This window comes from Heptranchias perlo, chromosome 2 (genome assembly GCF_035084215.1).
Source record: "Heptranchias perlo isolate sHepPer1 chromosome 2, sHepPer1.hap1, whole genome shotgun sequence".
Lineage (NCBI taxonomy): Eukaryota > Metazoa > Chordata > Chondrichthyes > Hexanchiformes > Hexanchidae > Heptranchias > Heptranchias perlo.
Window position 1 is genome coordinate 90,840,409 of NC_090326.1, and position 14,649 is coordinate 90,855,057.

Here is a 14,649-nt window from a genome sequence, read left to right on the forward strand (position 1 = left end):
ACAGTTGATCTATCGTACTTCATCTTGGTCTAAAACCAGCTTGTTTTTCATGCAGTACCACTTCTATGTATCTTTTCGTTCTCCTGTGCAGTCTCTTAGTAAATACTTTTTCAGCTATACTCAGCAAGCTGATTCCTCTGTAATTGCTGCATTTGCTCTTATCTCCTTTTCTTGAAAATTGGTATTATTATCGCCTTTCCCCAGTCTCAGGTACTTGCTCTTCTTCACGACTTTTGTTAAACAGCCTTTGCATCACTTTCATAGTATGTTCCTCACCCGCCTGCAACAACTTGGCAGTTCTATTATCAGTACCTGGAGCCTTGTTCTTCTTCAAACTATCAGTAGAAATCTTTACTTCGTCTTCTGCAAAATCCAGCATCAACACCCCTTCATTTGTACGGGATGGCTTCTCCAGAATGGATTCATCCACCATGCTTTGTACATTGTATAGATCTTTAAAATATTCTTTCCACCGCTTGCTCCTCGCCTGTTCATCCTCAATTACCTGCCTATTTTGGTCGTTCACTGTAGCCATTTTAAATTTGTAAGATTCACTTAGTTCTCTTATCTTCCGATACAGCCTCTGCGTTTTGTTTCTTTTAACGTGTTTGCTTTCTCTGCTTCTTAGCATTTGTATTTCTAGCTTAATTTAAGTGATATGTTTGTTCATAGATATGAATTTTGATTTTGGTTTTATCTTACTTTTCCTTTCTTCTGCTTTATATTTTCCCAAACTCAAATAAAAATTCAGAACTTTTAAATTGAACATTAATTTGCAGCAGTTGTCTGGGCCCACATCAAATTCATTTTTGAATGCACCAGTCTGTTGCTATCTGCTATGCTCTTACTTAAATTTATACTATTATGATTAAACTATAATAGGAAAGTTGCAGAGTAATAATTAACATGGGATGGAGTTAATTCTTTGTCTCTGAAGATTTCTAGCTTTAGGATGTGATGTTAATTAAGTCGCAAATCAATGTCTATTGTTGTGTGAGGTTATTTAAAGCAAAGATGATGATGAAATCACTTCTCAACTACTTGAGGTCAAAAATAAAATCTGAAGGATAGAATTTAATTTGGTGTTTCTCATCTGAGAATTGTCACAGATCCAACAAATGTACATTTTAATAGTTGACTATTCTATTGGAAGTTAATTAATAGTTCACTGTTACAATAAAAGTTAATTAGCAGTTGACTATTATAATAGAAGCTAATTAGTATTTTTTAAATATGTTGCTCAGTTCATCTTTTGTGTTGATGAACCAATTTCAATTGTTTAAACAAAAAAAAACTTCTAACTCTGGAAAAAAATATAATTTGTCATAGCAATTGAATTGTGTAAATAGTTAACAATCTAGTATAAGTATTGAAAGATGGAAGTACTGCAGCTAATTTTGTGCTTTTTTGGTGTGGATCCTCTATTTTCCTTACCAAATTAATCATTAAGTGTGTGTAAATTTAATTGAAAATGTTGTTTCTTCCTAGAGAAGGCTTGTCTGGGCACGGTTTCTAGTTTATTGTATGTCACCTGAAATCCTGATAAGCAGAGATGAATGATCAATGACAGAAAATCAGTTCAGATTAAAACAAAATTTATCCAAGCCCATTGAATTCAAACCTTATCAATCATTCAAGTTGTGGAGACTAAATGCTCTAACTTATTTAACTGGCTAGATCACTCATTCTTACTACTGAGTTACAAGTTTTCTTTTTGCCATTGATTATAAAGCTCAATTTGACCACAACCTAATTGAATTTGACCAGAGTTAGCAAAGAGTTGAGATTGCATGTTGCTTTATAAAACACTTGCTCCAAGCTTTGATCTGACTCTGCAGAAAAAAAACTCAATTTTAAATTACATCTTTAATAGCTTTATAGAATATTTTGTCTATGTAAGAATGTTTACAAGATATTAACTTGTTCTGCAAAGGGGATATAGAAGTTTGTATATTGTAAAGCTCAATTGAAGTTAGAGTTTAATTTTTTTTTAATGTTACACATTGCATGTTATATGTTTCTAAATGTCTTAAATAAATGCAGCTTTGCCTATACAAGAACATAGCTGTATCTATTTTATGGAAAAATTGAGATAATTTTGCTACACGGGTAGAGTTATTGCAGGAGTCTGAAGTAGCGTAAGTTTTTTGTTGCTGGTGGCTGTCAAAAGGTGATGTATACAATTTTGTTGCTGTTGGGGATTATAGGTATTTAATTCAGTAATGAGTAAGCTGTAGAATGAATGTGAGGTATTTGAACATCTGCAGCGCCCGAATCCAATAAATTAAACATTTAGTATTTGGCTGGAAAACATAAATAGTGAACACATTTGACAGTGATATTACATTAAAATGCTTGTTTTTTCTGATTCAGACAACATTACTCCATTTCTGGGAAAAGACATCCCACATAATGGCAGCTATTCATGAAAGTTTCAAAGGCTACCAGCCATATGAATTCGCAATGTTGAAGGTAAATGCATATTTGGATTTGCATGTTCATTATAGCTATATAAAAGTTGCAAAAAAAATCTATTCACTGTTTCCCGTCTTCTTCCCTCCTATCTGTGTCAAAAAAGGTTCCCATCTTTTTCAAGATTTCTTATAAATACAAGTTGAACTTTTAAACGTGTGTAAATCTGCTTGACCTGAAAAACATGAATGAAGCAAATATTAGAAGAATACTAAATCAAAAGCAAAATACTGTGGATGCTGGAAATCTGAAATAAAAACAGAAAATGCTGGAGAAGTTCAGCAAGTGGGGCAGCATCTGTGGAGAAAGAAAGAGGTTTCAGGTCAAAGATCTTTTGTCAGAACTGGAAGATGTTAGAGTTAAAGTTTGTAAGCAAGTACAGAGCCAGGGGAAGGGGTGGAGGGAGGAAAGAACAAAAGGGAAGGTCTGTGATAGGGTAGTGGGCACGAGTGACTAAATGACAAAAGGGATGATGGTGCAAGGCGAGGAGGGTGGTAATGGGACAAGTAAGAAACAAAAGATCGGTCAAGAGTTGCCATTCACAGCTACTCTAGATCGATCTTTTGTTTCTTAACCTGTCCCATTACCACCCTCCTTGCCTTGCACCATCATCCCTTTTGTCATTTAGTCACTCGTGCCCTCTACCTTATCACAGACCTTCCCTTTTGTTCTTTCCTCCCCACCACTTTCTCTGGCTCTGTACTTGCTTAAAAACTTTAACTCTTTAACATCTTCTCATTTTGACAAAGGGTCTTCGACCTGAAACGTTAACTCTCTTTCTTTCTCCACAGATGCTGCCTCACTTGCTGAGATTTTCCAGCATTTTCTGTTTTTATTAAAAGAATACTCCAGGGTGCAGTCTAGAATGTAAGGAAAGGGGACTCATGAATGAGTTTCAGATCCCTTGTACATTTAGAATTGGGTTTAGTTGCAAGATACTTTAAGAAAGTGTGTGTGCACTGTGTCTACCATTTATTTTTCCAGTCCTGAATTTTTTCCTTCAGGAATTATCATGTGATGTTTGTGCTTGCACTTTGCAACCATTTTCATGCCCACAATTTAGAGAGAAGTGTGATGACACATGACATGTCATCTAGCAGCTATTTAAGGAAAAAAAATTCAGCAGAGGAAAAATGAAAGAGAGGACCTTTTGTGGTCTGGAATATTCAACTTTAACTAAGTGATTTTAAACAAAGTTGTAACACCTGAATCAATCGAGATAACTCTACAAAACACTTCATGTTATGTAAAAATATCCATGCGAAGCAATTAAAGAATATAGCCTAGAAATTGCAGAAATCCCAGTAGCGTAATTCTGGCCTAGAACTGACAACAGGGCCTGAGCTTGAAGGGAGGTAAATTCAAAACTAATCTATGGAAACATTACAAAAACAACTTGAATTTCTAAAGTGCCTTTTAATGTAGTAAATGTCCCAAGGCGCTTCTCCAGAGTGTTATCAAACAAAATTTGACACCAAGCGGTCGGAAGCTCATCTCAGGATCAAGTAGGACGCCAAAGTTGCGAACGGCCTGGTTCAGCCTCAGGCAGTGGCTAGGTAGAGGGCTGGAGTTTGTGGTGGGGACCAAAGGCAATGGCTTCAGTCTTCCCAATATTTAGTTGGAGGAAATTTCTGCTCATCCAGTACTGGATGTCAGACAAGCAGCGTGCCAAATGAGAGACAGCGGAGGGGTCGGGAGTGGAAGTGGTGAGGTGGAGCTGGGTGTCGTCAGCTTACATGTGGAACCTGCTGTGTTTTCGGATGATGTCACCGAGGGGCAGCATGTTTGTGAGAAGTATGAGGGGGCCAAGGATAGATCCTTGAGGGACTCCAGAGGTAATTGTTCGAGAGTGGGAAGAGAAGCCATTGCTGGTGATTCTTTGGCTACGACTGGATAGATGAGAATGCAACCAGGCAAGGGCAGTCCCTCTCAGCTGGATGACGGCAGAAAGGCTTTAGAGGAGAATGGTGTGGTCAACCACGTCAGAAGTTGTAGACAGGTCGAGAAGGATGAGGAGGGATAGTTTACCATGGTCACAGTCACATTGGATGTCATTTGTGACTTTGATAAGCGTCGTTTCAGTGCTGTGCCAGTGGCGGAAACCTGATTGGAGTGAGCGATTGGTAAATGTATGGAACAGGCTCCATAGGGAGATGGTGGAAGTCGAAAGTGTTGATCCATTCAAATGGAAATTAGATAGATTGCTTTCAGAAAATAATATTTTGGGATAGAATATATGAGTAATTTGTGACATGAGATATAAGTGTAGTTTGGGAGGAACAGGTGACACTGGACCTATGGTTCCCAAAGCTCTCCATCACTGGGGGATTTTCTCGCCTTGTGCCTGGGTCTGTTATAGACTGATTGATTACCATGATTAGTCAACAACTCCATTATTGTTGTATCATGTAACTACCAGGATGATAGAAGGCAAACTAGATAGACCTTGGTCTAGCAATTCCCATCTTCCTATAATTTGAGGTGGAACCTAGATCCACCGGGTTTCTTACTGTTCAAAATTTCTAGTGGGGGAAGGGGGTTGGGGGATGGATCCTTCTTCTGCCCACCCTACTTCCTCTGCTGCAGTACTTTAGGAGCTTGTTGGGGATGTTCCCAAGCTACCCCCAAGCAAATTCTGCCTGAAACGCCCCTAATAGGTCCCGTTGTGGGCCTAAAGTGAGGCCTGAAGCTGCAAAGGCAAATGTCAAGATCGATTTGTTCTTGGGATGTGGGTGACACTGGCAAGGCTACATTTATTACCCATCCCTAATTTCCCTGAAAAGGTGGTGGTGAGCCTTCTCCTTGAACTGTGGTAATGGTGATCCTACAATGGTGTTAGATAGGGAATTCCTGGAAATTGATGCAGTGCCGATGAAGGAACAATAATATGGGCTCGATTTTGAAAGGCAGCGGGATGGCAGCGGGGGGGTCAATGGGTAACACGACTAATAAAATCTTACCGTTTCCCACGTGATCACATGTTAATTGGTGGCCTTTTACATGGCTTCTGGGTTTGTCGTCCGAAAGCTGCGCAGCGGGCGGACGGCGCACCCGCATGACAGGCTGTCAGCTGGAGCGGCTCTATTTAAAGGGGCATTGCTCCAAAGGCTTTTGCTGTAGCAAACACCAAAAGTGCACAATGGAGCAGCACAGGGGCAAGGCTGCTCCAAGGTTCAATGATGCCTCACTGCAGCAGTTACTGGCCAGGGTGAGGAGGAGGTGGAGGGAAGTGTTTTACCCCACGGACAGAAGGAAGTGCCCTGCCTCTGCCACCAAAGAAGCCTAGCTCGAGGTGGCAGAGGAGGTCACCAGCAGCAGCAACATATCCCGCACCTGGGTCCAGTGCAGGAAGCATTTCAACAACCTAACTAGGTCAGCAAAAGTGAGTACACTTAATGATTCTCCTGCATTCCGTGTTCCACACCACCCACCAACCGCCCCCCCCCCCCCGCCCACCCCCAACTCACTCTGCATTGCCAAGACTACTCCATCACATCACTCCTCACACTCACTTAAGGCTCATCCTCAACTTACCTGCACTTTCTCAGCACTTCCTCAGTTTCCCATTTGTGACCCCAGCAGTACCACTCACCCCAATCCTCATCCAATGTGATGTCTCTGTCTCATACTCACCCTCTGATGCATCTCTTTCATGGTCAGCCTCACCCAAAGCAATGCATTCATCGGATAACCACTTCACCATCACTCACTCACACATCTGTACTTTCTCCCCTTCTAAGAGAAGAGGCGCAAAATGCACGCGAGAGGGCGAGGACTGGAGGGGGGCCACAATAAATAGTGGTCCTCACAGACACAGAAGAAGAGGCCCTGCAGGTGCCACACACACTCTCCACAATAGCGCAGAGGATGGAGGAGTCCAACTCCTGCATTAGTGGAATGGTGGCACTGGTACGGAAGGGAATCTGTGTGATACTGTCACAGAGACGTGAGCAACTGTCTGAGATAGTGTCGCATGTAACTGCAGAAATGTCTGAGATAGTGTTGCAGGTAAGTGTAGGAATGTCTGCAATGGAGAGAAGGCTAGCTTCCGTTGAGCTTCAAGTACGGCTCACAAATGAGTCCATTCGGGCCGTGACAAATGCCGTTTGGACTTGGGGTGAACAACATTCTGCCGCCTTAAACAGGCTGATGTATACTTTAGAAGTGGCCTGCCAAGGCATTGCACATGTCCTCCAAACTGTTGTCCAGCAGGGTGGTAGGAGTGATGTGGACCTGGCCTGGGAGAGGGATGATGGCAAAAGGGGACATGGAAGTGGGGACGCCACTGAAAGCACACCCACGTCTCACCCGTTGCCCCCCTCTCAACCAGTACCCACAATGCTGCCTCCTCTCCAGGTGGCCGAGTCTGCCCCTGCACAGGTGCAGGTGGAGCAGTCTTTGGAGGGGCCCTCACGGGCTCTAAAACCCAGAGGGCGTAGGCTGAAAGCATCTAAGTAGTCAGGGCATGAACATGAGCAACCTGCCACTACCTCTGCTGCAGCCGCAGGGGATGCACCACGTAGAAGTAGTAAGAAGAGAAAGGCTAAGGTTTTGTGATCATGAAGGGTATGTACAAGGGTGTCTGACAGACTGTCATGTTTTTCATTTATATTTGTTTTTTGTTATATTCACATTAAATGTTATCATTCTCACCGCTACTGCCCATTCTTGACTTGCTTTTGTGATAATGCCCTTTCATGAGCTTCACCATGAACGGCGACACTTGATGCCATCCAAAGGGTCACTTTACAGTGGGTGTATGTGTAATTGCAGGACTGTTTTGTGCAGGGAGGGGTGGGGGGTGCTGGTGTTGGTGCTGGTTTTTCAAGGTGGTGCGAGGACTGGACTCTTCACACTTTCTGATGTTAGGAGAACCGTTCACATGAGTGTCCTCACGAGCATCCAGGTGAACCGCTGCTCTGGCCATGGGTTCGTCGTCCTTCTTCTCCTCCTCCTCCTCAATGTGGATAGCAGATGTGAATGGGGCCTCCTCAAGCGGTACCCCTCTCTGTCGTGTAGGACACAACACACTAGAATGCATCCCACTCTGACTGGTGTGTATTGAAGCGCTCCCCCAGAATGATCAAGGCACCTATATTGCATCTTGAGCAGCCCTATAGCATGCTCAGTTGTAGACCTGATGGTAATGTGGCTGTCGTTGTATCGACGCTGTTGTTCGGTGCTGGGGTTCCTCAGAGGTGTCGTGAGCCACGTGTACAGGGGGTATCCCTTGTCCCTGAGGATCCAGCCCTTAAGGGTGTTCGGTGCATGGAAGAGGCCCGGGATGTTGATTCCCTCAGAATGAAGGAATCGTGGCAGCTGCCAGGGAATCTGGCACACGTGAAGGAATCTTTTGCAGTGGTCACAAATGAGCTGAGCTTTGGAGTGATACCCCTTTCTGTTGATAAACAGTCCTGGCTCGCGTGGAGGTGCTCGTATTGCCATGTACCCGTTGGAAGCCAGTCACAGAGTGGAGCCCCACTGCCCTCTCCGTCTGGCTGAGGTCGTCCATAGGGAAGTTGATGTATTGCAAGGCCCTCCGAAACAAGCCGTTGGTGACCTACATTATGCACTTGTGTGTAGACGACTGAGAGACCCCGGCGATGTCACCGGTGGCACTCTGGAATGATCCAGAGGCGAAGAAGTTGAGGGCTGTGGTGACTTTAACAACGACTTTAACGACGACTTTTAATGAGATACCGCCAGGCTCAACTGGGAGCAGCTCGGCATGAAGGAGGCTGCAGATGTCTGCGACCACCTGGTTACTCATTCTGAGCCTCCATATGCACTGCTCCTCCTAGAGGTCCAGGAAGCTAAGCCTCAGTATGTAGACCCTCTGACGAGGGTAGTGCCTCCTGCGACATCACTCCCTCAGTTGTTCCCCTCTGTGCTCTTGTGCAAGTCTCTGTGACGCAGCACTGTGATGTGGAGCTCCAAGTGGTGGAAGTGCACGCCATGCCTGGCGAGGATGGTGATGTTGCTCATCCTCTGATGTAGTGATGAATGCGGCCATGGTGCCCCCCCCCCCCCGCCCCCATAATGGGTGTCAATTGGGGGGTCCAAAAAGTTGGTAAATATGCGTAAACAGAAAAACTCTGATTGTAAAAGAAGAATTCTGAGTGTAAACCAAGAATTTTCAGTCTAAACACAAAGATCTGCCAGCCAATAGTTTGTCTGAGATACCTGAGTGCCCTGCTGCAATAACTTACCTTTTATCCCCATCTGTCAAACAGACATTTAAATGTCCAAATGGCTGCTGCCTGAAACAAGTCTCCTTGAAAATGAAGTGTTTCCCATAGCATGGGAAATACGCTGAGGCTGAATTAAAATCGCACCCCTACCTCAATCTCCACAAAATTAACGACTTAAACAAGATCAATGTCAACAAGTGGTTTAACTATCGTCCCATTGGCTTTAATTGCCGGCGGGATTTCCGGATTTGTGAGGCAGCACACACACAGCTGTGTCTGTGGCAACCCTGGAAGTTGGAGTCTGCTTCCGAACCTGCTCAGGATTTTCCTGATTTTTTTTTTTTGCAGCCTCCCCCGCCCCCAATGCACCCGCAATTCCATTTTAAAAATCAGCCCCTATATGTCTAAGTCAGGATGGCATGTGACCTGAAGGGGAACTTAACCGATGATGTTCCCAAGGCACTGCTGTTCTTGTCCTTCTAGGCGGTAAAGGTCGCAGTAGAGGGAGGCACTTCCAAAGTAAGCTTGGAGAGTTGCTGCACTGCATCCTGTAGATCATATATACTGCAGCTGCAGTGCACCAGTGACTGAGGAGAGGGATGTTGATTCCAGTGGAAGGGGCACCAATCAAAGAAACTACTCTATCCAGGATGGTGTCAAGCTTCTCAACTATTGTTGCAGCTGCTCCCATCCAGGCGATTGGTGAGGATTCTATCACACTCCTGACGTGAACCTTGTTGATGGTGATTGGTTCACCTCCAGTCCCCCATCATCGCAAAGTATCCGGCCATTTACGACTGGCCTCTCGGCTTCTAGAGGGGAAATTGAAAAATTTTATACCTCTGGTCCATTTGGGCTCCTCCTCTCAGCAGCAGGGTGCCACCCTGCAAACTGCCATTTCTGGGCAGTAGGTGCCTCAGTTGCACTGCTACAGGCACTGATGCCCTGCCAGACTGTTTAAATGACCTAACCCCAGGGTTTGGGACAGGATCAGCGTTTGGTAAAAGTAGTGGGCGAAAGTCCTGTCCACCTCACTTCTGAGGGTGTAAAGATGCCACAGAATTTCTTCCCTTGTATATTTATATCAACTCTCATAATATTTATTTTCATTTTTTAATGTGGAATTCTAAGCTACAATTTTGGACTTTGATAATATCTTTCATGTTTGAGGAAAAACAAAGCTGGTAATCATCATAGCTTTAGTCTTCACTGACCCACCACCCATTCTCAAGCTTTGACTCACATCTTTTAAAATTTGTAAATCTGTCTATGATTTATTTAAAAAAAACAAAGCCTTTAAAGCACCTTTTCACCCATTCAGCGTTGCCCTTATTGCTGTTTACCTCATCACATCACAGAAGGAGAAGTCAAACAAGTGACTTCTTTTCTGACCAAAAGGAAAATGCTCGACAAGATAATTCAGGTGTTACTGAAAAGAGATAATTTGTCAGTAGCCCTTTTAATATTTCTTTTAAAGATTAAAATATCTCCTATGACATTGCTCTCGAATAGTATTGGACTGGAATGTGGTTTCTGATGTTTACCACTGATCTGCTGCACGTATGGTTCACCCATTGCTACAATACAGCAAAGTTACTGAAACAATGGGCTCGATTTTAGGAGGGAGGCAGGTTGGCAGCGGGGGGTCGACTGGGCGCGTCAGTAACGCGCCCGTTGAATTCGGGGTGCTCCGCGCACGATCGCAGGCTAATTGAAGGCACTTACCTTTGCTTCCGGGTTTCGCGCTGGGAAGCTGCGCAGCGGGCGGACTGCGCACCTGCATCATAGGCTGTCAGCTGGAGGAGCCCTATTTAAAGGGGCCGTCCTCCACTGACTGACGCTGCAGAAAGGAGCCAAAATTACAGCATGGAGCAGCCCAGGGGGAAGGCTGCTCCCAGGTTTAATGATGCCTCACTCCAGGTCCTACTGGATAGGGTGAGGAGGAGGAGGACAGAGATCTTCACCCCGGCAGACTGGAGGAAGTGGCCTGCCTCTGCCACCACGAAGGCCTGGCTCGAGATGGCAGAGGAGGTCACCAGCACCACCAACTTACCACGCAGCTGCATACAGTGCAGGAGGCGATTCAATGACCTAAGTAGATCAGCTGAAGTGAGTACACTTACTCATTCCCCTACACTCCGTCTGCCACATCACCGCCCCCACCCCACATCTCCTTCTGCACTGCCAACACTACTCTGTCACATCACTCCTCACACCCACTCAAAGCTCATCCTCATCTTACCTGCACTTACTCACCTCGCCAGTACTCATCCCACCACTACCACTCAACCCAATCCTCATACAATCTCATGGCGCGGTCTCATTCTCACCCTCTCATGCATCTCTTTCACAGTCAGCCTCACCCAACCTACCACTACCTGTGCTGCAGCCACAGGGCATGCATCTCATATGTGTAGTCGGAAGCGTAAGGCAAATGTGTCGTGAGCATGAAGGGGATGCACAAGGGTGTTTGAGGGTTTGTCATGGTTTTTACTTATATTTAATTTCTGATCAACTCACATTACATATATTGTCACCACTACTGCCACGTCTTTGCAAATCTTGTCTGGTTTGTGCAATAATGCCCTTTCCTGAGGATCACAATGAAGACCCACACCTGATGCCACCCATTGTGTCACTGCAGAGTGGGTGTAGGTGTATTTGCAGGGCTCTTTTGTGCAGACGACTGTGAGACGCCAGCCTTGTCCCCGGTGTCACCCTGGAAGGATGCGGAGAAGTTGTTGAGGTCAGTGGTGACTTTGACAACGACAGGTAAGAAGATGGTGCTCGGGCCAGCCGGGAGCAGCTCGGCATGAAGGAGGCTGCAGATGTCCACGACTACATGTCGATTGACTCTGAGCCTCCGTGTGCACTGCTGCTCAGAGAAGTCCAGGAAGCTGAGCCTTGGTCTGTGGACGCTGTGGCGAGGGTAGTGCCCCCTGCGACACATCTCTCTCTGCAGTAGCCCTCCCTCTTGCTGTGCAGGTGGATGTGTCACAGCACTGTGTTGTGGAGCTCCACATGTCAGAGGTAGACGGCGTGGCCGGTGAGGCTGGTGATGCTGTTCGTACTCCGAGAAGGTCATGACTGCAGCTACGGCGGCCCCCATCCGGAAGATGTACATCTGAGGGGGTCCGCAAGGTAGGTACATGTGTCTGGACACCGGAGTAAGAGTGCAAGTTGGTGAATTTTATTGTTAGGAGGAGGGTGGTGGAGGCCAAACTTTGCAGGAGGCCACTCTGTCACTTTGGACAATGAGTGAGGGTCTCCACCCCCCCCACCCCGACCCCTGTCAAATGGACCTTTGCAGCTGCCACAGGCTGATGGCTACAACACGTCCATTTCAACTGGGAGTGTTTCCCCCAGTACGAGAAACAGTCTCAGTTGAGTTGAAAATCCCACCCCTCCTAAAATATCCTACAAATCAGGTCTGCAAACGACCTGAAGTATTTAATTAATTGGTTTAAGTGGGATCCCGCTGGCTTTAATTGCCGGCAGGAGTCCCGCATGCGGGGGATGAACACGCATCTAAGCGTGTCATTGGGGAACCCGGAAGTGGGCGGGTTGGAGCCGGGCTCTGGACCCGCCCCAGGAATCCCCGATTTTTGGAGCCCCCCCCCTCCGCCACGAACCCGCCGTCTCGGACGTCCGAAAATCGAGCCCAATATTTATATGACTGACACAAGGTATAATTATTATACATCTTACCAATACTGAAAGCTATAGGCCTTCATAATGGGTTTGCGGTATTTCCTTAAGGTACAAGTTGAATTATACAATTGTAGAAATTGCAACACAGAAGGAGGCACTTAGGCCAAATAAAATACTTTATTTGTTTGTTCTTCACTCCTCCCTCACCAAAACCTTCTTTTATTATTATTATTATTATTATTATTATTATTATTCATTTCAGCCAATTAAGTGCAAGTGTGATGCACAATTTGCATATAGAAAAATGTGACACACAGGTATGATGGCTGACATGTGACCTTCAAAATGCATGCTAGATGCAAAGACTTTTTATATAAACTAGTTGCTTGCAAGTCAGGGGATATGTTATTTTATCCCATGCAATGTACAATATACTATCAGGGTCACTGATTTTTGGTGATTGAAAAAATAATGTTTTCCATTTCAGAATATTGTAGTGATAGTTTCAGGATCAAATTCTACGATTTCAGAATTATCTGCATGGAAACTGTAAATCAATGACCTTGATTACTATTGTTTAACTATGTAGTTACTTTAAAATGTTAGCTTTTCTTCAAAGCCAAAGATACAAGGGAGGGAAGATGTCCCAGGTTGCAGCTGGTAGAAGTTAAGTTGTAGGATCTGTGTGTAGTAGCACTGGGGAGTGGGAGGTTTGAGTCGGTTGGTAGTGTTAGGAGGAAGTTCCTGGGGTCTAGTGTTCCAGGGGTCTGGAAGCATTTTGGGGGTGAGGCTGTGAGGGTCTGGGAGAAATGGGAGTCGGATAGTGGGATATAAGAGCACAGTGATAATGGTGCTGATGTTTGGGGGCATTGGAAACAACAACTTCCATTTGTATAGCACCTTTAACATAGTAAAACATCCCAAGGTGTTTCACAGGACCGTTATCAAACAAAAAAGAGTATCAGGGCTTTGTGGGGAGGGAATGTTGGGGTGTGGAAGCACGGGGGTAGTCCTGGGGTGTGTGAGGACCAAGAGGGGTGTCTTGGGGTGTTGGAGAACTGGAAGGGTGGTGCTCGGTGTAGCAATGGTGGGAAGGCAGTCTTGGGGTGTGGCAGCACAGGGATGTTAGTAGCAGGAAGTGGGAGTAGGTTTGCTGGATGTGGGAAGGAGATCCTGAGGGGGTGAGTACAGTGGATAGGGGAATGTAAGGTGCCGCTGACAAAAATGTCTTGAAAGGTGTTTTTGCAGGGGCAGGTTGGTGATGGTGATTGGGGGGAAAAGGAATGGGTTTTCGGTGTGTGGAAGGCCCAAGCAGCAAGAGGGAGCGAAGACAGGTGAACTGTCTGACCTAGGGCATGGAAGGGGCCAGGAACAGAGACAGCCAGTAGGAGGTATTTTTTATTTTGGACTGCTATTGGGTGGAGAAAACATCATTTTTTTCAGGAGGTATAGTGGTGGTCTGGGAACTAAAATGGAGCTCCAATGAAATTCCACCCCTAAAATTGTACATTTCAATTTATTCCTCCTGCGACCCTGAGCTACCTGCTGAAAGCACGCAAAGCTGCATTTAAATGAAGCGGGGGTGGGGGGAGTGGCCAGCTGCCCCATCCCCCCCTCCCACTCTAAGATTTCCCTGCATTTCTGCCTGCTTGCTATTGTGAAAATCACCACAGTGTTCCCAAATCGTATATCTTTTGAAGATTATACAACTTGTTGATAAAGGTTTATAAGTGTTCTTCCCCTGAAAGGATGGAAATGTATAGCAGATTGGAATTCTGGTTATTTGTGAGCATTGCAAAGGTTCCTCAACAGTATTATGGTCTCTGGAGAGGGGGGACATCCTTTCCACTGGAAACAGTTGTTGACAATTTCCTGCCGAATATCACATGCTGCTGGGAGTGGGTTGCCCTGTGTCTGCTCAAGCTATCTTTGACGGTGCAGGGCAGTAACACTTCCGTTTCATAGAATCGTGCAGCACAGAAGAAGGCCATTCGGCCCATCGTGACTATGGCGGCTCTTTGAAGGAGCTATCCAATAGTCCCACTACCTTGCTCTTTTCTCATAGCCCTGCAAATGTTTCCTTTTCAAGTATATCAATTCACTTTTGATTGTTACTATTGAATCTGTGTCCACCACCCTTTTAAGGCAGTGCATTTATGGAGGAAGAGTAAGCATATACAGAATACTGGGTGCACTTACTCTTGCACTTCTCCTGATACCAGCAAACTTCTTCCTCATTTGTTCCTAGTTATAATGGACCTGTGGCTTTGCAATGGCTCATTCTATGACCTCCACCCAGGCAGCCTGGACCTCTGCTTTAGAAGTGGATTGGCCT

General features: G+C 45.3%; 1 protein-coding gene across 4 annotated transcripts in view; it reads left to right on the top strand.

Annotated features, from left to right (window-relative positions):
- ica1 (islet cell autoantigen 1) overlaps positions 1 to 14,649 on the top strand; it is a 164,663-nt gene that overhangs the window by 76,663 nt on the left and 73,351 nt on the right. For all 4 annotated transcript variants that reach the window (XM_068004038.1, XM_068004052.1, XM_068004031.1 and 1 more), the window contains exon 8: positions 2,374 to 2,472. In XM_068004038.1, coding sequence (XP_067860139.1) covers positions 2,374 to 2,472 — 99 coding nt within the window. The remainder of the gene's footprint in view (positions 1 to 2,373; positions 2,473 to 14,649) is intronic.